Here is a 24,300-nt window from a genome sequence, read left to right on the forward strand (position 1 = left end):
ATTCCCGAATTTCCCTTAGGAAAAAGAATACCAATTAATTGTTAAAGCCTAAAAGCTGGGGATAAAAAAAAAATTACCTGTGCTTTCCCAAATTTTTGCTCATAGGATAAATGTTCTCCATGCTAATACAACCTGGAGGAAAAAATTATGTCAGGAATTTAAAAAAAATAATTGTATCAACATTTTATTTGGGAAAAAAAGGAGCACACCAAATTGGGATTCAGTTCAGCATAAAGTCTAACCTGTCTCTAGACTTTAATATGAGGTCATCATGAATAGTTAAGAAATAGCAGGAAGGAATACCTTTATTCTCTCTACTAGAAGCAAATGAAAGTGAGACAATCGATGTCTTCCTCTACAGAATCCTTAAGTACTAGAAGATAAATTTGTCTTTAAGAGATACCGCATAGATTTTGTTCACAATTATAGTGTTTGAGGGAAATCTTAATTAAAAAGTCATAGACAAGCATCAAGAGATAGAAGACAGGCATGAATAAAGGAGACATTCCCTCTATGGTTTTTCTAACCACAATTGTATCGTTCTGTTCTTTTCTGTCAGCACTGTAGCTAAAATGACCAGAATTTAGGATTAATGTTATAGAACAAACTGTGCAGCCCAGACTGCTCCAGAGATCAGCATGAAAACCAGTTTGAGTCCAGTATCAACAACACAATTCAGGAGCAGGAGAGGAGAGTGTGGGAGATGAGAGCAAGTGGAGTTTGCCTTCCCTGTGTTCCTGTGCACAGCAGATAACATGATATCACGTGAGAGCGCACTCTCACAGTGGCAAGCCTTGCTTTGGTGTGGGGTTTTTTTTTTTCCCCCCACATGTTTTACTCCAGAAACACTTCAAATATTTTGTCCAAGTTTGTCTTGAGGGCAGCGGATATGCTTCAGAGAACTGTGGGAGTGGCAGGCTTTCTCAGCCTCTCATGTTGGCAGGATACAAAGAGTGAATGACACCAGCTGAGGTCCCCACAGTCAGAGTATCTGAGATATTCATCAGAGTGAATGCCAGAGGCATGAAGCCAACACAGGGAGGTCTCAGGCCATTGTCCCCAACAAATTATAATTAAAAGTTAAGTACCAATTGATTAAGTCTTTACCACTTTTAGACGCATGTGTTTTAAATTATTTTCTACATTTTTTTCTTAAGAAGTATATGGGAAAGACTTGACTTTACAATCAGTTAAGAACAAAAGTACTTTTGGAACTGTGTTACTTCTGGAACAGTGAAAGAGTGCTGTTAGTTAGTTCTTAGCTTGTATTCCCTTTTTGTCTATATGCACTATAAACCAAGAAATTAAATCCTCCATAACACCTACAGCCACTGCATCTCTGTACATTGCGACAAAGCATAATTTACATTGTTAAATGAAATTTTACATTTAAATACCTGTAGTCAGATACCCATGCTCCAAGTGAATGGCAGCCCTAACAGTCTACTTGGTAGCATTTTTTTTCTTCTGGTTTTGTGTGTGAGGTATCTCATCTATTTTGAATACTGTATCTGATAAATTCCAGAATTATGGACCATTTTCTAGGTACCAAAAAAGAGAATTCTTATGATTTTGGTGTCCAAAAGGAAAACAGGAAGTGTGGATTTCTAGTAAAACCATAAGAGGTATTATTTAGTGTCTGATGGCACTATTACGCTGGGCTTCTTTTAGGTACTGTTTGGGGAAGAAGTTTAAGTGTACAACAAGCATGAAGAGAGGTGGATAGAAAGGCACATAGAAGGAACATACATATCAGGGGATTCTAAAGGTGAGACGTAGGCTGAGGATAAGGGCATAGCTGGTTATGATCTTTTGTGAATATTTCTCAGCTGAAAATTTCTCATTTACCACAATTGGAACATTCTCAGTATCTGTATCGATTTCACTCTCAGTTTCTTTGGGAAGCATCTTGGCATCAGGGACAACCAGCTGGCTGTGTGGTGCCTGCCTGCCTGCCTGTCTGCCTGCCATCCACTCACAACTAGACAGGCGCCCCTGATGTGTGCAGTAAGCTTAGCCTAGAGAAGCAGCAGTGTGTGATCCTTTGCTCCCTGGCTAAACTACCTGAAAGATAACAATGAGAAACCACCGGACAAAATGGGAGCTTGTTTTCTTATGTTTAGCACAGCCCGTTACGTTGGTCTTCTGGTTTATTTTAAATCAGTGGAATGGTAATGAAATTACCTTGCGTAAGGTGAAGCACTAATGCTTTCCCTTTTCATTCTGACTCGACTAGTCATTGCATCCCTCTTTTCCTTCCTGTCATATGTTCACAATACTGAATTATCTGGCCTTTATTTAAAGAGTCTTGTGTAAAACACCTAATACTGACTACTTGTCTTCCTTTCTTTAATTTTTCACTTAAGCTATTTTTGTGAGAACAGAAGACCAGGACATAAAATATTCAGTATGTGTTACAGCATAGGAATATTTCCTTTTAACTCCTTTCCACTGTAGTGAAGAAATCACAAATACTCCACTTTTTCCCACAACAGTACAGAGAAAAAGTTATTCAGTTTGGTGGTTTTTTTTTTTTTTTGGTTGTCCATGTCCACGGCACAATTCTCATTCATTCATTTCTTAAAGCTTTGTTCAGTCTGTAGCTAAATTCTGTTTATATTAATAATTTGCAAATTTTGCATGAGAGATGCAGTCAGCATATATTTAGTTTTCCCTATAGGAATTTAATGTTTCTGCCTTATACAGCAGAGATACTACTGCTCAGTCAAAATCTTGTGCGATACGGATGTGCTTCTGCTCTTGTCCAATGCAAAATCCTTTAAGCAAGGCGAGATATTTCTGAGGACCTTCCCCATTTGTGACTATTGCACAGTGTTTAATTTTCCACAATGGGATCTTACCAAGATTTAAAAATGGATTTGATACTGAAGGAAACATTCTGTCGTACCTATTGTGAAATTTCTAAGGTAAATTTGCAGTGCTCTTTTGGACAGGGTACTGGATAAAAATTGGCCTACAATCTCCTTCATGTGGCAATCCTATTTTCCACTTTCATGTCTGAAGGATTTCAAACTTCTTTCCAAGTCTGTATTCATACCAGATATATTCAAATGTGCATGTAGTTAAGGTATGCTAATAGAGAGCAAATAGTGTTACCTTGAGACAGTCTATACCAAAAAGAAACCCACAAGTTTGCCTGGAATGTCAAACTTTCCTACTGAAATTTTACAGTCTGTTTGATTGCAGGTAGAAACTGAGATTGCCCTGCCAGTCAGTGAATGTCTCAGTCATAAAGAATAAAGATAACCCAGTTGTATTAAGAGCCTTACTTTACCTAATTCTGGTACAGCATTTTTAAGATACTAAATTTTATGTTCATTGTACATAAATGATGCTATCATGAATACTCTAAACTGTTTGTTTGAAGGCCAGTCATCTACAAAAATTCGTAAGTATGCATGATTTTAATAGTCCCAAGTTAAACCAATATATCTTACAATGATTAAAAATTTGAATAAGACAGAAAATCAAATATTGGAGCTCAAAGAAAAAAAAAAAAAACAACCAGATCAGCTGCTCTGTCAGATTGTTATCAAGCTGAGGCCAGTATCTTTGCATAGCAGAAAGAGCAAAGGAATCTTACAGGCACAAGCTTCAAAAGTTGGAAATTACCTGAACACCCACGAGGCCTACGGCTAATCAAGTGCTTTGTTTTGGTTCGACTCTTTATATTCATCCGAATATATGCAAAGCTGCTAAAATCATACACAAAGACAGAGTATATTACTGGAAGTAGAGTGTTTTCTTAGTCATCTTTATAAAAGCATCAAAATATTCTAGAATTGATATATCTGTAATTTCCTAGATGAATTAAACTGTGCAAGATGGTCTGTTATTTAGTTGAAGGGCTGTGACTATCTCAATATGCATAATTTCTGGCTTAACACAAATTCCTTTGACATTTCAAAATCTTCCAGAGGTATACATGATACTGGAAGGCAAACTATACCTAAATACTGAGAAACTTTTACTGGATAATGTATATGGCCACAATAATCTCTACTCACCAGTTTCTGGCAGTTAATAACATTACAGAATCAGTTATAATTATGACAAGGAAAAAACCCATTAATTAGAGGTGTCATTGTCTCACTACAGCTGGATAGACAAATTTTCACAAAGCTCTTCCACATAAAATAATTCGCTATGTACTGTGGACTTAGTCCTCATAGTCCTGCAGCAAATGTTTTTTTTTTGATCTGGAGTCTTGACTGAAATGTAGCTGTAGGTGGATGCTTTTGATTAGTTGTATTAACATCATCATTGGATATCGTCATAAAATAACAAGTTATTTGCTGAATCAGAAGTATTTAGGCTGATGAAATTCATTCCAAGGTAGCCGAAAGTAAAGTCTTTATCCTGACTTCTCAGATAGAATGAGTGTCAGCTGAGAACATTGCTACAAATATGGGGAATTGAACACAACAATATTTTGGATAAGTATTTGTAATGACTTTTGCCAGTATTTGCATTTCATGAGTTCTTCTTAAGGTTCATATAATAAAGGCATAAAAGTTTTTGGTAAACATAAGGGCTAGAGAGTAAAGCTTGAAGCCATGGTGATGGAAGAGAAAAATTAGCTGTTAGATGGTATTTAAAGGCTTTGGTACCTTCTCACGCATTACTGGTGACCTTAGTTCCATGAGGTGTCAATCTGGTCCCTTTGATACCAAAAATGTTGCTCCCAAGTGCCCAGCTCTGGATATGAGCAAGTCATGGAATGCTCATTGATATCAGCTGTTTTAATTTATTACCGCTTGACAGAAAGATTATGTAAATCTGTAACAAATGAAAATAAATACCTATTTGACAACAGTGCTGAAATCTTTTTCATCTTTTCTGTCAGAGAAAGGTAAATTTCTGTATGACACCATCAGTGATCAAGTTTGAGTTGTTAAAGAGCACTACAGTTCCTGATCTTCACAGAGTGGTTGTTTCCTAAAAATGTGAAAAATGAAATACTGTTTTGGATTTCATTAATAAGAACTTAGAGCTGATTTTCCAGAAATTAATGATACATGCAGTTGTGAAATCTTACTAATTATAGATTAGTAGTATCAGTCAAATTATTCAGGCTGTGTTGAGGACTTCATATTTTTGCACTTTGATCAAGACTTTCAGGAGTGACCAGTGATAGGGGATTTTTCTGTTGACACCTTTTGGAATAAGGTCCTTTATATTCAGAAAGTGCTGAGCAGTTATCATGCACTTTCGAAGTATATGAACTCCTGCATCCCAGAAGGGAGGTATGTAAAAGCCACATACAAGATTTAAATATTGGAGTCGAATTGTAATTCTCACATTATTACATTTAATTTTAAAAGGATCAGGAAACAAAAAAATGATGCATCAAGAGTGACAGTCAAAGGTGATGAGATTGTTCTTGTCTTATCTTGTGGAGGATTTTAATACTAAATGTTCACAATCCAGTTGAAACCATGAGATATGCTGATGTATGTAGATGTGGTCAAATACTTGGTGTAAAATTCTTTCTTAAGCATCTGGGGTTTAACAAAACAGATTTTTTTTCTCACTGAAAATAATTTCTCTTGATTTTGTTCATTTACTTTGTTTTGTTATACGGCAGATGCAAAAAATTTTCAACAGAAATTTTGGAATTTAGGGTCACAATTCTATTATCAATAACCATATACTTTACCTGTCAGTTGTTGGGGAGGAAAGAAAAAAAGAAAAGGCAACAAAAATAAGGCAGACCTTCATTTCAATTAAAATTTGATGGGTTTATTTTAATTACGACTAGGTTGAGCCAGGGTTGAAATCACATTAAAGGTGGTTACTGTCTCTCCTGTGTTTCTTCCCACCACTCAGAAGGGATAACGCTGAAAACATGGTGAGGAGCCAGTTTTTAAGCAAAGGAATGATACCAGAGAAGGACAAAACAATAGAAATCCAGGAAAGTAATGAATTATATAAAATAAGTATTGCATAGGTGAAACACAAAAAGTTGAAGGCATTCATATGGAAAGGTAATCCATAACTTCTATATTTTATGGAGAAAGCTGACTTCTAATTAGACTATTTTTCCCTGAAGTAATTACTGTGCTAATGAAAAATGACAGGATGGAGCAAGCAAAGCTCTTCTTGTGTTGTGCCACTTCGGTGGCGTCAGTGATACAGCGCATTCAGCGTTTTACCTCTGATTCAAGTGTTGTGACAGAACTGGAACTGATCTTTTGGGATGTTGGTGGGAACTTGTCAGAGTTGCCAAAATACCACAGTGCAATAGTCTTTCCCATTTTGTAGCACAAGTTGCCCTGTGCCCTTGGCAGTGTTAAGGTGGTAGGGAAGGTCATACTTAGCTCCCTTGCAAACTCAGGAGAGAAGTTGTACCATAGACAGCCCTTTTTACTGAGTCAAAGTTTATCATTTTGTTTAAAAAGTCACACAAGGGAGAGATGAACACAATCACTCGGGAGAGCAAATAAAAGTTAATGAAAGAAGATTTAATTCAAAAATCTGAGATCTGTATCTCTTATCATCCATGCCTTACCATCTTTTATCCACAGATTCCTTCCAGCAGTTCCAAAACTTCTGCACTTCATTCTTCCACTTTGTGTACTGGTCCAATATTATTTCTCTCCTTATCAAATAGTGATCATAATTTGTGTATTCTTTGTCTTTATGCATATTGCTTTTGGGTATAACACCAAATTTGTTCAGTAAATGAAGTTAAATGTGTTTGAGTTGTTACAAATAGAAGCCATTATAAAAACCTTGTAAGAATGATAATGAACGGGAGGAGGTTTGTGTTTTCTTTTTTTTTTCCTTTTCTTTCTAAATGCCATTTAGGTGTGTTAAACTTGATAAAGAGGAGATCCTGTTTGGCGGGTACTCTGCTGTTGCAATTTCTGAAAGCCATGGGAATGAGGGAGGGCATTGCAATTCTATATATAAAGCATCCAAGCTTGAAGAGGGAAGCCTAGAAAGTGGCAGCAGCACCACTGCCCATTTGGAACGGAGAGTACTGCAAAAAACTCTCCCGTGAGGGCATGCATCATGTTTCCGACAGTAGTACTGCTCATCTTCTGCAGTTTCCTGCAATCTGCTGGTAAGTCTAAGATGCCTGTCTTTTTCTTGGTATATGATTTGAAGGAAAATACACATGTACTGAAACAAAGTGGGTGACTCCATTTTAATATTAAAACACATGTCTTGCTCTCCTTTCCCCCATCCACCAGAATTAAGTTTACACATTTTCTTCTCCCTCACTGCATCTTAAAACACAGCTGCATATTTAATGAATACGTGACTGAAATAGAACTATTTATTCTTAAATTTTTTTTTTAGAAATATGGTTACTGATTTGTTGGATTGTTCCCTGAAACTGGTTCCCTAGATACAGGGAATAATTTTTTAATGGACTTATGTTGTGTTTCCAAGCTGCTAAGTGCCTTCATCTTTCATATGTTCATGATGCAGTGCTCTAGTGATGTTGTATACTTCAGTGTAGAGTTTGTCTACTTCTGTGTAGAGTGGTTATCAAAACTTTTTTCCTTTGTTATGCAAACTGCAAAAACTATTACGTATAAGCTATGTGGTGGCATTATTTTTTTGAAGAATGACATGATAGAAAGAATCCTATGCTGGAAAACAGGCAAATGATTCCAGTCTAAAAATTCTACATGACTCTTAAAGTATTACTCCATATATTATTCAATATAATTCTTTAGTCTTTTAAAGGGCTGTGTCTTACTTTTTCATCCAACCCATCTTAATATCAGGTGACTGTGTAATTTTTTAAAAAGATTTGACAAGTAAGTTCATTGACTCAGTAGCTACTCTGTCTTCTTACTCATTCCTCTTCCTGTAGTGTTTTCAATGGATTCTTTGAGAGTGAGTCTTTTTTTGCCATTTGGCATTGCTTAAGATAATGGTTTCTTTTTATCTCTCTGTATATTCTCTGTTATTATCAATTGTTACAGTTCTGATTCCAAGAACAGGTTACAAGCTGCTAAAAAGCATACTCCACTTGCTTTAGTTTGAACAAGGTTCAATTTATTTCTTCTGTATTGTGTTTACCACATTCAGTGAACCATATAGTTCAAATTGCATGAGGACATGTATTACTCTTAAATCACTGACTTAAAGTGTAGCGCTAAAAAAAATTAAAATATAAGGAACTCAACCCTTTTGTAGACTCTCGGAGCCAGTTTCTAATCTCACCTATATTGTCATAAATCAGATACAACTCCATTCACTGTGTTAGCACCATTGTAACCAAGATCAAGACAAGTACCTGAACATGGGTCCTAACCATAAATATGGATGCCTGCAAGTTCTTAATCTACATGACTTCACATGTTATATGACCAGATATATTACTATAAATACTAATATTCATAATCAAATGGAAAATTACTGTTGACCCATACTCAGCCACAAGCCTCATGTATAAACTTGGCAATTACAAATAGGGCCTCATCTGTAAAAGACTGTGATGTCTAGGATCGAACTTCAGTTGAACTTAAACATAAAAGCTTAAAAGTAAGGTCTAGAAAATTCTTATAGAGCAGTCTTCTCACTTTGGGATGTATCAACATTTTGGGGCCTTGAAATGCCATGCAAGGTTGGAGACTGTGAAAACAAATAGAGATATCATTTTGTCAAGTAAGGTTTTAAAATCAGACAATTTTTGGAGGCATAACGGAACCACAAGAGGTTGATCTGTATGTTCTAAAGCTGGCCAACATGCAGGATGCTCATTGTTTTGAACTCTAGATCCAAGTCTTGTCTCTTTACAATGAGTTAAATCAAAGCAAGGACTCCAATTGTCCTCTTTGTGATTCTGCATCCAAATTCCGTACCTTGAGCCTGTCTCTAGATATGTTAATATTCATTGTAAGGACACATATTTGATGTGAAGTCTGATGGAAATGGGAACACCCACTTCTTCTTTCCCTTGATAACTCATGAAAAGCAGTAAACATGCATTAGCCTGGTTTTAAAAAGCTACAGACGTTTAAGACAAGATTGAAACTGTTATAGCTTTCACTTAGTAAACTGAGATGCTGATGCATCGATTAAACTGAGGCTTCACCACTGTAGCTATTACAGTAGTCAAAACTGTGCATGGATCCTTAAGAGATGTTTATGTACAGTTGTGATATTTCTTTTTGCTATGTAACTAGGAAGTCACCTTGATTTATGTGGTTCAGCCATCTTCTTTTGCAAGAGACAAAGGTAGTTAATAATTTCATATTGAAGAGAAATCATCACGAATATGTGCAGCTGATTACTAGTATTACAGCTAGTACTGCCCTTGCTGCTAAATTTCATTTTAGGCTTATATAACTTATTTTAAAGCTCTTGTCTTTTCCAGAACTTCTAACATTTCATCATTACTTTTTGTCCCAAATGAGAAGATAAAAACTGAACCGGGAAGATAAAAATGGAACACTTTACAGAACAGAAATCCTAAATTATTTCTGTTTGGAAGTACAAAAATTACTGCAGTTCAATGTTTTTCATCAAATGGAAATGTTTTCATTCATTTAGCTAATGTGAAATACTTTGATTGAAGTCATTACATCATAAATTTTTATTTTCCCATAGGGATGTCTCATAGTAACAGTAGTACAGGAACAAAACTACTTATTTCTTCACAGTAAATCATGTTTCTTGTTTGGATTGTATTGCTGTCATGAACTAGACAGATTGACCACACAGAAACTGCACTTTGACAGATATAATTCTCAAGGAAGTCGGGCCAGCTGGAGTAGAGTAGGAATTGAAAGTAAAACTTTCTTTATCTAAGAAAAGTGAAAGTCTGTTTAAAGTTCTTTTGAGATATTTCAAATTTAAGTATTTCGTGTCAACTCAGAATCGTTCCATTTCTCAAAGGAAAACAGAATACTTGCAGTAATAGTACAATGTATGTAAGGAAGATTTCAGTAGTTTAGAAATCTCATTTACCACTAGGACAGCCTTTCCAATGGAAAATTCCTAAATGGTTGGTAGATACAACTTCTACATGCGGTCATAGCATTTGCTGCATCTATACAATCTGCCATTTCATGTGGTTGTGAATGGTTAATAATAACACTGCCAGGATGATTTTACTAATCTCTTCAGAGTTAAGGGTGAGAAAAAGAATGTAAATGCTGAGAATAATTACTGTACTGTAATTAGTTTAATAGTTTGATCTGACACGATACAGACTGATTGGCAGATAGTCAGCAAATGTCTCTGTAGTTGTTTTACTAGCTATTCTTTGAGCAAAATGTTAAAATGGATTTAATATCCTTAGTTATTTTCAATATAACTCTTGCACACCTCCATGTAATCCAGGATGATTCTTAAATTTGATTTTTTAATCTAAATACCAAACCTAGAGTATTTGTAACATTTTTTCACTGTTTGGCATGCTTAGACTTGTGAATTTTGAGTTTGAAAAGCTTACAAATAAGCTTTGTAAACCAAACTGTCTGTTCTGATCTAAAATATTTGTCCATAAAATATTTTTCACATCAAGCTCTCTAGATAGATATCACTTGAAATAATGTCTTAGGCATATCTTCAATTCCTGCAAATTTAATATCTTCTGAAGGCAGCTGTTACACACTCTTAAATCCCATTAATGTACTGTTTGTAGTTTGGGATTAAACTGTAGCGATTGCAAAACTATTAAAGCAACAGTAATAGATGATTGAACAAATGGAGATACCAAAATCAAGGGGTTCAAAAAAGGCAGCAGCAACTCTAGGTGTAAAGTGTGTTAGCTCAATAGCCACACAAACTGACTCTATTATGTTTTGTGGTGTACTTACTGTGATACGTGGTTCGCTAGGAACTTGGAAGGACAGGAAGAAACATGCTGTATTCTGGAGATGCCTGCTGAGTTGCAGGCTTACCATGGAGGTTGTACTGAAACACTGGCAATGTTTCAAACAATTATTGGCCAGTGCTGACAAATTATAGAGGGCAAGTCAGCGTGAGTGAGATATACAATGATTTTCTGATGAATGTGTCAGACAAGTGTAGAAGTGGAAGTGTTGGCCATGCAGTGAGTACAGCAGCTTGCAACTCAACAGCTAATGAGATCGCTTTGTGCTGTTTCTTTCTTGTGGAAATGTTCTTGTTTAGTTTATCAAGAAGTTATTATGCTGGTAACTTACTCCAGTTTAGAAAAAAATATGTTACATTGTACTCAAGTTTCATTTTTTGTTTGTAGAGCAGTGTCTCATTGAAATGGACAAAGTATCTAGGAAGAAGGATAGAGGGAATACATCTCACTGAACTTGTGCCTTGACATTTACAATGCAGATAGTCACCTAAGGTTTTCTTTACACCAATGAAAAGAAATAAAATTTTTATGTATAGTCCATTTGTTCCATGTTAGACACATATTTTGCAAGACAAACTGTACTCAGCAAATTTGTATTTGCTCTCACAGCCTGTGAGAACAGTCTAGAACACTGGCTGAGATGAATGTCATTTAAAGCTACTAGAACAACAATTGGGGTGGGAGCATGTCTGTCACTGAACTTACATCCTTGATTTATTTCCTTTCTGTCTAGATATTCATTGTATACAATTTTACCAGTGTTGTATTTTGGCTCTTAAAATCTTAGATTAGTTTATCCAGATAACATCTTTTTCAATAAGTATTACTTCAGAGAAAAACTGAGGCATAGACTGATGGGGAAGTTGGAGACATCCGGATCTCAGATACAAAGCAAAGACATGTGCTGAAACTCTTATTCTCCAAATTGCCCTTTTGTGCCTTAATTGAGCCTTGCATACAAGGCAGAACCTCACCTGTTTTCCTACAATCCTTGAGGTACCACATGATAAATATTACCTCACATTCAGCAGCACAGCATGGAATTGGCTGGAGAGTCTATTACAGTTGGTGAGCTCCCTAGAGGCTTTTACTCTCTTCAGTATATAAGGAAGCAACAGAAGCCTGCAGAGCTGTAGTGTATATATAGATATGTATGTAGACTTGGACTAGTTTATGTGATTAAAGAAACCTTCTGCCGTAACATTTTCTCTGTTACAAAAGATCCTAAACATATAATAGAGAATTATATGGTTTCTATAGGATATTTGCTCCTGCTATCTAAGAAATTCTGGACCTGACAGATGTTAAAAATGAGTAGCACATTTCTGAAGCACCCCAGGTCCTTTTTCTCAGAGCTTGCTTTGGTTGTTACCACCCAGCTATTGACTCAATGAAAGCTCAGTCCATGCATGCACCACCTCTGTCCCTGCACAGGGCTCACTGCTTGTAGGTTGGCTGTGGTGGCCCTTTTCAACATCTATCTTACTTTCTTCGCCCTTTGGGCAGGAAGCAAGCTGCTGGGCAAAAGACCCTTTGGGTACGTATGAGGACACAGTGCAGTTGTGCACATGTAGTAGGTCTGGGTTTGTGATGGAAGAGGGACCATACTGTACTCCACATTTGCTAAACATTCCTTGGCTTCTCATGACCAGAACAGGCTTTGTGAAGAGGTGTGTGAAAGGAAGCAGGTAACAGCTTTCATCATTCTGCCATAACGTGAACAGCAAAAGCAACAACCAGGCCTGGGGATTTCCCACTCTTCAGCTACAGATCCCATGATTCTTGTAAAGAACACATGGGACATTACTTTGCCCATATTTTCCCAGTTTTGGCTGTTCCCTCCACTACTTCTACCCAGATGGTGGAATAAGAATTCAAAAACATGAGGAAAGATTTATTTCACATTTTTTTAACAAGGATTTGAGGATGAAGTACAGAAAATTCCACATTGTATAGGATTTCTGGCAGGTTTTGGTAACATTTTACCAGTTGTAGAAGAATTTTTTATCACAAGCTGAATGATTTCAGTTCGGTTTTGTGTGGAAGGACACAACTCATTTGTGTTGACCCTGCTTTGACTTGTATCATGTTTAAAAATAAACAAATAAATATACAAATATTCAGCTTCCTTGTGCTCAGAGGATAACTTCTTCCTGTTGTCTTTTTCCTTTCATAGCTTTTGAAGGAAATTATTTGCCCCACTTTTTTCTCCAAAAACAGAAAGAATCTCTGCAAAGAAGTAAGTGCCTGACCTGGTATTTCATATTCATGTTACAGCTATGAGTAACATCTCCATTCAGCATCAGTTCTATATTGCAGAAGACACTGTACAAAACACATAATAAAAATAAGTTCTTGCCTCAAGGAGCATATGTTTTAAAGCAATAGTTTTAGAAATTCTGAATTTAGAGTTTGCCTATAAAAAGACGGTAATTTGTCTCACTCCGGTAAGTTTTATACTAACCCGAACGTGCTTTAGTGTGTCATGCTGAGGTTTTGATGCCTAAGGATAGAAACTGTGAGCAGTTTAGTAGCCTTCCACATTTAGAAATTTGCTATTGAGGTAATGCGTGTGATCTGTTTGATTTTCGTTCTTGCAGATTACTTCCTAATAATATCTAAGAATTTAAGAAATGGATTCTTTTGATGCTACAAAATCCAGGAAATTAAATAAAGCTGATTCTCCATGTAGGCTACATCTATGAGATTATTTTTAAAACTGCAGGTTAAAGCAACTTTATGTGCAAGTGAAAGATCAGAATATGGAATAGTTCTTCCTCACCTTTATAGCCAGCAGCCAGTGAGGAGTCAGGGTATGGTCAGGTCTCAGCTTTAACATCTGGCTGTGCCAGCTGAAGCTACTGTTGCCACAGTTTTGGTAGTTTCCCAGAAGTTTTCCTTCTACGAAGAATGGCTTGTGTGCATGCACCCAAATCTGCGAGCAAAATTAACTCCAGCCACCTACTTACTGCAAATTTGCGCTAGTCCTTCTGAGTCTGCGAAATACAAAAGTTAGTAAGATACTACAATCTTACTTGCATAAAAATGTGTATGATGCCAAGGCACAAAACAATTAATATGTTATAGCTTTAAAGTACTAGAAATATGAGCTACCAGAAGTACTGTTAGAAAGGCGAGTATCATTAAAATGTTAACTCATAATTAAAATGGTACTTTTGACAGCTGTGATTGTGGTATTTTCTGTTACAAAGAAATTTCACTTTAGTTCAGAAGGAGGCTGGACAAGTACTTGGAAGCCAGAGCACAATGGGGGTAAGCAGACAAATCCCAATAGCCTCACAAAGTCCCCGGAATTGAAAATACTTGGAGACTGAGAGAGTATCTGGGGAAGTATATGTGCTTGACCGGATGATACTCTTCCCTTGGGCAGTCCCTTAATGACCACTGCTGGAAATAAAAAACTGAGCTACCTCAACCCTTGGTCAGAACCAACACAACTTTTTACATGTTCTTTTCTGAAGAAATGTGAGGCACTGATTTTTCAGTTTAAATTTCATTCATTAAACATGTAATTTTCCACATCCATGACAAGAATGAATAAATGTCATCATGCTAACACGGTATACTGTATTTTACAAGACGTGTTGTTCCACTAAGACAGTATACAGAAGGCTATAAACCTTGTGAAAACACACAGTTTTTGCTAGATCCTTTCTAAAATAAATACGGCTCTCAGTCCTAGTATTCTGAACAATTTTTCTATCATATTCTATTTACAGACATCCTTCCTAGTAATCCATAATCTTAATGTTTTACATTACAATACCGTGCTTTACTGTTGCATACCGTTAAAAGGCAACTCTCTGTACTCCAGAAGTTGCTGCATTTTAGTGGTTGACAATGAAATTCTTAACCCAGTTTGGGGAAAATGCAGAGGTGTAGAACAAAAAGAATTACGTAAAACACAAATTTATTATAATGAGAAGTATTTCTTTAGGCAGAAGAAGCAGAGAGTGGTTTGAATTAGGTGAATTCGCATTTAGCATAAGCATCAAAAAGCTACATGAAGTTCATCCTAAATGTTAAAAATAGTTAAGTACTTGTGATCAGCCCAAAAAAAAAAAAAAAATTCAGCAATGCATCGCTGTTTTCTGTCTGTTCTTGCACCAAGAGGAACACTAGGGCATGAATATACACAAATTAAAAGAAAATTACTAGATATGACTTACTAAAAACTGAATTGAAAAGACAAATATATAATCTAGTTTTAAAATTTCTTGAGTTATTGACATTCCCATTTGTTATTTTTCTCTGGTAAGCTTTAGATAAAAACAAACACACTGAAGACGCTCCTATATTTATAGAAAGGGACATCTAGCACACTCTGACTATTTTGCAACCCCAGGCAATCATTCCTTGGCACACTCTGAAAGAGCTGGGGTTTTCTGGTCAGTGTCACTTAAGCACAACATATTAAACTAGCTGGAAATGGGCATGAAGGATCAATGATAACAATTAGCCGATTCCTATTTTCCAGTCAGACGTTCTGGACAGCACAGAAGTATGGAAGAGGAGTGCTTTTTGCCAACAGGTAACACCTCATTGGGAAACAGTATTTTCTACATGACCTGAATAAAACCAGTAGCATTCTGTAGTCATTTGGTCACTCTTTAAGGGTAAAAAAAATTTTGTGGCTTTAAAGCAGTGAATATAAATTTCAGGTAGACTTTGCTAAACTTACCTGATACTTTGTGCTTCTAAGATATATTCTAAGATACCTGAGCTTCATATAACTCCATGAGCAAAAACAATTAAAAAATTCAAAGTAACGATCTGAGTCTGGAAGTATATAAGCAAGGACATGATTTTATTTACTTCAGTAGTTCCATCAACTTCAGAGGGACTGTTCAAATGCTTTAAGTAGGTATAGAAATATCTAACATCAAGTGCTGGAGTTGTATCTCTTTTTTATGATTCATTTCAACCTCCTAAAATTCGTCCATTCAGATGAAAAGCGATTACTTTTTAAAAATGAAAACTGATCAAAAGACTCCATATATTTACAAAGCTGGCTGGAATTTTGTCACACAAAAACAGAGCCAAAAAGGTGGGGACTTTTACAAGTTGGGCTTTGAAGACTGTGGTGTTAAAGTCTCTCCAGTAGCAAGCTGTCACTTTTGCAAACAGATTGAGCTGACTGAAATAAGAAGGTAAACCTTTATATGACCCAAAAAGAAGATGGAAGAGTGTTTCCCAAGCTAGGAAGCTAGGGAGCTCTCCTCTGCTTACAGTAAATTACAGTAAATTGCTCTGACTCCAATTATTGTTTCACTCTCCTGATAAGATAAAATTTTGAGGTTACCAAAAAAAATTGGTTAGGGTGTTGTTTACATAATTAATCTGAGTAGAAACTTACTAGCTTTTTCTGCTATTTATATTTGAAATGGCAATCAGAATGAGCAAATATGCTGTTAGGAGACCTAAATCCATTTTTCTCTTTCACTTTTATAGTTTTGAGCAAGGATTCCTGTTCTACCTGGGGTGGAGGGCATTTTTCAACCTTTGATAAGTACCAGTATGACTTCACCGGGACCTGCAACTATATCTTTGCAACTGTATGTGATGAAACCACCCCAGACTTCAACATTCAGTTCCGGCGTGGGCTGGACAAAAAAATTGCGAGGATCATTATTGAGCTGGGACCTTCTGTTGTCATTGTTGAGAAAGGCAGCATTTTTGTCAGGAATGTTGGGTAAGATTATGGCATGAAGGGGTAAAATGTGTTTAAAGAAGGCAAGGATTTATATAGCAGTTGCATTAAGACTACATCATATCAAAAATTAATTAACAAATTACAGAGGTTAGCATACCTAACTGGACTCTACTCCCATTTCTTCCTATCAAGCATTCACACTTTCTAGATGAGCATTTAATTTGAAGTTATTTGAATCAAGTTTAGAGCACATTTGTGTAGGCAAAGGGATAAAATAACCTTCTCAGACTAAAACAGTTCTCACATTGAAACAACAGTCTCCTAGATACTACCAGTCTGCTTATGCTTATCTCTATTACAAGCACAGATGAAATGGCTTATACTCTTTAGCAGATATTAGCTGAAATTCCTGTGTTTTGCTTAGAGTTTGATTTCAGACTTCGATAACTCTGAACCTCTGTGCTAAAGATAACACATATATAGGCTATAGGAGAAACTTTGATCTATACAACCAACAGAGAAGTATTGGAGAGGCTTACAAAGAAGTCTTTGTGTATGACACCACTGACTGTTCACATTATTCCAAGTATGTCCAGAAAACAGCTGTTTTACTGAGGAATTACACTGATGGGAAACTTTGGGTTCGGCATCATTCATTCTTCTAGACAAATTGCTCCCATACAAGGAAATTTCTCCAGGGAAGTTTTCAGCATTTTTATCAGATAGACAGTGTTGAATTTTTGTCTGCAGGTACATGCAGATATGGGAAATAATTGACTGTGGATTGTCTGTATCTTATTATACTTACCTGGGTACAATAACCATCACAACAAAAAGACAACTTGCAGCTGTACCTTGAATTAGCAAATTGTATTTAGAAAAACTTCCTTTATTAATTTATGTTCCAGGAAAGCTATACAAATCTATGGGCCTAACCCAATGACCTGCATTTTAAATTTTGGTCCTACATTCACAAGAACCAAATGCCATGACCGACCTGCTCTAGTGTTGCACATAGCCCTGCTTAAGGTGGAAGGCTGGCCTGGGCAACTTCAGAAGGTCCCTTCCAACCAACTTTTCTATCACTATATCACATAGTTACTGAGTACTTAGCAAAATATATTTGTTGTCTCACATTGTTAGTTTGTAGCATTAGAATTCAGCTCAAGGATGAAAACCTAATTCTGCTACAACACTCTGGTCACGGATTTCTCTAACCTTGTCACTTTTAATATACAGCCCATATTAACAGGCTGTACTCCATAGGAAGCTCTTCAGGATAATCAACAATAGTCCTACCACGCAAACTGTATAATTACAAGTTCTGGAAACACATAGCTACACCCTAATAAAACCAAACCAAGTGAAGATGCCCAGTCCTGTGCAAACGTTTTCACTATGCAACCATCTCCGGGTGATTTTTCTATGAAACCACTGACACTGATTTTAAATCAACAGAAATTTTAATGTATCTTGAAATGCTAGTTACAAAGGAAAAAAATTCTATTTCATGGTGCTGCAAGTACTCAGACCGTATGTGTATTGTATCTAAAAAAGATAATACCTGCATGATATTGGCATGAGAAGGTCAGTTTCTCTTCTCGACTTATTACAGTGTCATTCAGTTGCCTTACACCAGCAACGGAATTCAAATAGCACCGTTTGGACGCAACATCCGTCTGGTGGCCAAGCTGATGGAGATGGAGCTAGTTGTCATGTGGAACAATGACGACTATCTCATGGTTAGTCAAATATTCTCATAAAGCAGAGGAGAAAATTCTCACTGACTTACTGGAATGACAAGATCTCTTTAGACTTAATGGGGGCTTTTTGCGTGTGTTTGCTATTTGAATACGTATTCTTTTCCTGCTTCATCCGTTCCCTTTGAAATGCACTACTTTGCTTTTTATACCTTCATGTTCCTTTCACTTCCAGCGTTGGCAGTTAACTAAAGTCACCAATGCTGAGATTTGTGGATGCTTTCACAGACTTTAAACTTTCCTCAGGCTATTCCAGCAGCTACAACATTTTGCTAAAGGGATGTTGAAGTTGTTCAAAGTTGTGTAGAATTTAATAGTGTATGCCATAATTTTGTCATTTTTACTGTGCTTCCCCTGGACATCTTTTGGTTTCAAACACATGGTGCTCCTATCAACTCCTTTGTTTCTTTCCTTTTTCTGAATCTTTTCATGTTGCCCCTCCAAAATCCCTGATATTTTAGAGAAGAGGATACATTTTCTCAGCGTAACCTGTGATATTAATGCCATAAAAGACACTGAATTCTAAATTGGTAAGTTTGCTAAAACAGGGAGATTGTTATGTAATAAATTGGGAGATTTACCAGCATTACTATCACACATATAACAGGAAATGTTACTGTGATGGGTGCACACTATATTCTTCATATAGTCAGATTATTTCCTCTGATCTAAGGTTTTCATAATAAATCACTGATTGTAGCCAGTAGTAATATTACCACTTTACTTCCCAGAGCAATAGATAATTGAATAACCTTCTTCTGAAAAAATATTTTCTTCCTGTAACCTTCAATTTCTTAAGAGAACAAACCTGAAATTTGTGCTCTGTCAACAATGAACAAGGAAACACCATCATTTCCTTTTCTATTTTTTCTGGTTCCTTAGAATATTATCCTCCCCTAAATTCTTTGCAAATGTCTTAGAATCTTATTCTTTTATTACATCAAAAAATCGCAACAATCACTATTTGCCTATTGGGAAAAGAAGTTACTGCTTCCAAAACTTTTCCTCCAGTCAGGTCAATGAAATTAATGAGAAGGATCACCTTTAACTGCATCCTTGAACTGAATTTGTTTGAGAGAGGTGACGCTGTATAGATAATTTTACTTAGGATGATCCTTTTAAATGTTTTGTTTTATTTTATTTTAGGTTTTGGCTGAAAAAAAGTATATGGGGAAAACCTGTGGAATGTGTGGAAATTATGATGGTTATGAATTGAATGAATTTGTGACTGAAGGTAAGATCTAAGGACAGATCAATGGAAGGAGAGCTAGTTAAACTGAGTCAAGGTGGAAATTTAATACTATACTAACATTGCTCACTCAGTTTCAGAATTGAGTAAAGCACGTCCATAGGTCACCAACATACCTGTCATATGATTATGCACACTACTATTTGCTATGATAATATTGTGGAGTCCTCAGACAAATGATAAGAACTCATATTTTAGAAACAGGTGGTAAGGATCACAGTCTCTCTCACCTAACTTTCAGAATAGTCTAGGCTCATAGCAAGATACAGTGAGGGAAATTATTACATTAAACAGAAGCAAGAATGAAGCTATAATAAAACAGACATAGTGGACAATAACATCAACAAGTAGTGTGTCCCAATAAGGGTGGATCTTTAGAACAAAATAGTTGGTGCTGAGGTCTTGACCTCTGCGCTCTATGTGGTTTGGGGGTTCATTTCAGAGTCACTCTAATCTGGTCTGTTGAAGTCAAGCCCATGAACAGTTGGAGCTCATTACACATGCTCTTGGAGCACATCTGGCTTGGTTTCATCTTAAAGAAACTCTGTAGGCCAAGACCACTCCACAGTAGAAATCAGATTGTATGGAGTGGGGGTGTTTGGAAGATTTACTTTAAAAGCACACTGCTAATATGAAGTACAGTGTTACTGTGGAGACATTAAAATGCACAGTAAACTAATCTCACCTCATCACAGACAGATGCAGTTTTCTGTACACATCACAGTTCTAAAAAGTATACAATATTTTTGGGGTTGTGATGAGTTTTCCCATGTAGGGGAAAATATAAGAATGAGGGATGAGGAGAAGGGGCATAAATTAACAGCTATCAAAAGATAACACAGCTCGCAGAAAACAGTAGCAGCTGGTATCATGTAAAGTAGTAGATGTGATAGATTAGGAAACAACTCAGAGAAATGATCAAGGTGATAAAAGTATGTTTTACTGAATAGACTCCAGGTAAAGAGCAAAAGAGGTAGTTGTTATCATCAGGAAGATTAATTAGTAGGACCTTTCACAGTTAAAGAGTAGAATCTAAGTTTTGCTACATCACAGCAACAAGTAAACAACCATGTGGGCTTTTTCCTGACAAATTATAACCCTTCAATTTACAGGTAGATTGCTGGATACATATAAATTTGCTGCATTACAAAAAATGGATGATCCATCAGAGATCTGCCTGTCTGAGGAGATATCAACTTCCACCATTCCTCACAAAAAATACGTAAGAAAGATCTTGGCTTTTCTGCAACATGATTCTTAACAGAGGTGGAAAGATAGGTAGAAACGAACCAGAGAGAGACAGTGGAAACTGACTTCCATGAAAATGGATAAAGTCAAAATTTATATAAGATGATATGAGAAAGAATAAGAGTTCTTTGCATTTTGAAAAAGGCCCATGGGCATTTTTAAGGCTGGATTTATATTTCTCATATAAACCTACCAGCATTTAGCTCACAGCTTTCTGAAATTTGATGCAGGTCATCACAGGAAGTTCATCTTCACTGGTTTCCAAGCTTTAAAGAACTTTTTATTGAACAACTAGAGACCTGACATTATAAGCTATACAGACTTGAAGACATTCAACAATGCTTTAAACATATTGCCATATAACAGCGTTCATAACAGGGACAACCACTATCAACTGTTATCACTTCCAGTCCTAGATGAAAAGAAAATCAGTGTACCTGAAACATGATGCATCCATGTAACTATGGTTGAAAGAGGAAACTTGGTAGAAGCAAAGAACAAAAGGGCTTCTATTTCTTAGATTTTGCAGATACAGGAATCAAATCCTACTTAGTATGATCTTGTTAAGTTGTTTCACCAGGGAAACTCAAATTTTGCATTCCCACACTGATTTTACAGAATCACCAAGTGGTTTATCTTGGAAGGCATCACTTCAGATCATCTAGCCCAACCCCTCTGTTCAAGCAGGGTCAACAAGAGCAGGTTGTCCTGGCCAGTGTCCTAGGAGGTTTTGAGTAACTCCTGAGTGGATCTTCCAGGCTGAGGAGATGGAAACTACAATTTCTCTCAGTAACCTGCTCTTTTTTTCTGCCTAGGAGGTCATAAAGTCACCATATACCTAAAACATACCTAAAAATCACCATATACTTAATGTCAACCCTGATGGCTGTCCTCTGGAAAGCATTTCACTTTGCACAGATCATGCTCTTTCTTTGGTTTCATTTGTTCTTCCTCACAAGAACATGATCTTACTTTAGTAATTCTCATGTACTTATTTGTATACTGTATATAGGTTACTAGTAATTACAGAATGCTGAAAAAGTTTTCTTTTGAAATAGGAGATTTTTCTTCTTTTTTCCTTAATAGTTTCATCTTATTTTTCTAGCAACACAGGAATTTCTTAGGTTGAACATAGAAACCATTCCTCTTGCTAAAATGTTTAGCTTTCATACTACAGAGAAAGAGTCAGCTAGAATCCTTCTGAGATTCTCCTTTTCCCAGAACAGAAAAACAGGGAAACATTAGTTTTGTAGCATCTCTTTTACAAGAGCAGCAGGAGTAAAGGAGTTTCTGTGGGCCCTGTGAGGATGATACTTTTCTGAAGAAGATGGTTGTAAATATTACTTGTATTCACCCCGAAAAATTGCTCTGATCTAGTGGAGAACTTCTGTTGGTTGGGAGGTTTAACCTTTTTACACTGTTGCTCTCTTACACTGCAGTAAGCAACATGATAGGCAATACAAACGTATCAAATGTTTGCCTAGAGGGGAATGACTGTTGCTATCTTCACATTGAGGATGGTTGTTCTGGAACTGATTTCCATGAGACAACATACTTCCTGCCTGTAATGTTCTCAGCCATTTTTAAGGGTCCTGAAAGAATGACCGAATTTTCAACTCAATGAGAAGTGGAATTAATTCAACCTATCAAGATCCTTCTAGTATACAATGGATTTATATTCCCTTCTATTCATGAATTTCTCATGTATTTTAAGTCAAATACATATTACTAAACTGTAGGGGGAAAAAAGGCAAACTAATCAACAAGAAAATCATAACTAACAGTGATACTGTATTGTGTTTTCCATAGGGGGGAAACATTACTAGGAACAATTTTCTTTCTCCTTTTATTTAGGCCATGATCTGCTCTCAGCTGCTTAACTTGGTATCACCAACCTGCAGTGTGCCAAAGGATGGGTTTGTCATTCGTTGCCAGCTTGATATGCAGGACTGCAGTGAGCCGGGACAAAACAATTGCACTTGCTCTACGCTGTCAGAGTATTCAAGGCAATGTGCTATGTCGCATCAAATGGTGTTCAACTGGAGAACTGAAAACTTCTGCTGTGAGTTCAGATGTTTTATTCACAGAAGATTGTACTTAGCCTTGCTGTATCTTACACAGAGAGAGAATGATGATTAACTGGAATTTAAATCAACTGATAGAAAAATTTCTACTGTCTTAAATCAAACAAATCATTTTCTTAAGAGAACAACAGTGGTCTTTGGTAAAGCATTAATAAGGAGAAGAAGGAAGCATGAAATGTATCTCCTACGACTAGATCAGTGACCATAAAAGAAAGAAACATCCACCAAGCGAAACCTTGAATTTCTCAGACTTCTGACAGGAGGCTGTTCTCTCTTAGTACATTTTTTTCATTATGGTACTTAGCAAATTAGTCAGTGAAAAGAGACAACTTTTAAATGGCATCTGAAGTCTTTGAACGTTTTTGCTAACAATAGCCATAGCCCCTTTTACTCACATGAGATTTTCAGTGGTCCTTTTTCAGATGCTCAACCTTCTTAATTACAACTACTAATTGGAAGTAAATAGGAAGCAAATCGGAAGCAAATCTTCCATTACTCTCCAAGTTGTACATGACTGGACACACTTTTTTCGAGTGCCTGTTTGTTATCAAAGTTCTGATTCACTTTTTGCTGTCTTTTTGAACCTACCTGAAACTTCAATCTGCAGTCAATGTTATGTAGCAGGATTCACTGTTTTATAGAGAACACGGTGATCATAAAAAAATTCAAAGTATCTTAAACTGACATTGTTGTTTCTAAAACAACTCACACATTAAATTACCAGAGATGCAGCTCATGTCAAAAAAGATGAGCTTTCAAAATTACCTTGCTTAATATGATATTGTCCTTCAGAAGCATATCATTTAATCATATTTTTATTTATCCTTTATATGAATATATAGTGATGGGCAGCAAATTCATAAAATAAATCGCTTTGACAGGAATATATTTCTCCTTATCCCTTTATTCTTATTCTGTTTCAAAAATCTTTAAGATTGGCTATCATTTAGATTTTAGCATAAAAATAGTGAAATCCCATGTGAATTATACTCCTGAAGTCATTGTTTACTTTGCCATAGTCTATGGTCTCACCATTGCTACTTATGAGGCCTTGCATCATTTTGCCATCCCTCTATCTACAGTGCCATATTCTATTCTCCTCTTGATCTTCACATACTGGTGCCACTCTTCATTTTTTGTTTTGTATTTAGCATTGAGTTTTCTTTCATTCTTTCCTCATACTTACTGAAAACGTTCCCTGCTAAGCTCCCTCATTATCCCTGACACTTTAAAATTGCACCTCTTTCTAAAATAATTTTTCTCCTCCTCTTCTCCAAGGTTACCCATCTTACATCAATCAGCAATCTATTTTATTCTTTGGTTGGCCTGCAATTGGTTTTAATCCTTAAAAACTGTAAACTCCTCATGGCATTTTATAGATTCAAATAAATATTAGTAAGATAATGTGTGCATTCACAGAACTGTACAATAATTCTTACTAATCGCAGTAAAGTAATAGC

At 36.3% G+C, this 24,300-nt stretch overlaps 1 protein-coding gene across 1 annotated transcript in view; it reads left to right on the top strand.

The window, feature by feature from the left end:
- Positions 1–13,992: 13,992 nt before the first annotated feature.
- MUC6 (mucin 6, oligomeric mucus/gel-forming) overlaps positions 13,993–24,300 on the top strand; it is a 32,112-nt gene continuing 21,804 nt past the window's right edge. The window contains exons 1-6 of the mRNA XM_074841881.1: positions 13,993–14,098; positions 16,298–16,538; positions 18,115–18,241; positions 19,406–19,493; positions 20,621–20,730; positions 22,611–22,818. Of these exons, the coding sequence (XP_074697982.1) occupies positions 13,993–14,098; positions 16,298–16,538; positions 18,115–18,241; positions 19,406–19,493; positions 20,621–20,730; positions 22,611–22,818 (880 nt within the window). The remainder of the gene's footprint in view (positions 14,099–16,297; positions 16,539–18,114; positions 18,242–19,405; positions 19,494–20,620; positions 20,731–22,610; positions 22,819–24,300) is intronic.

Source organism: Strix aluco, chromosome 16, assembly GCF_031877795.1.
Source record: "Strix aluco isolate bStrAlu1 chromosome 16, bStrAlu1.hap1, whole genome shotgun sequence".
Lineage (NCBI taxonomy): Eukaryota > Metazoa > Chordata > Aves > Strigiformes > Strigidae > Strix > Strix aluco.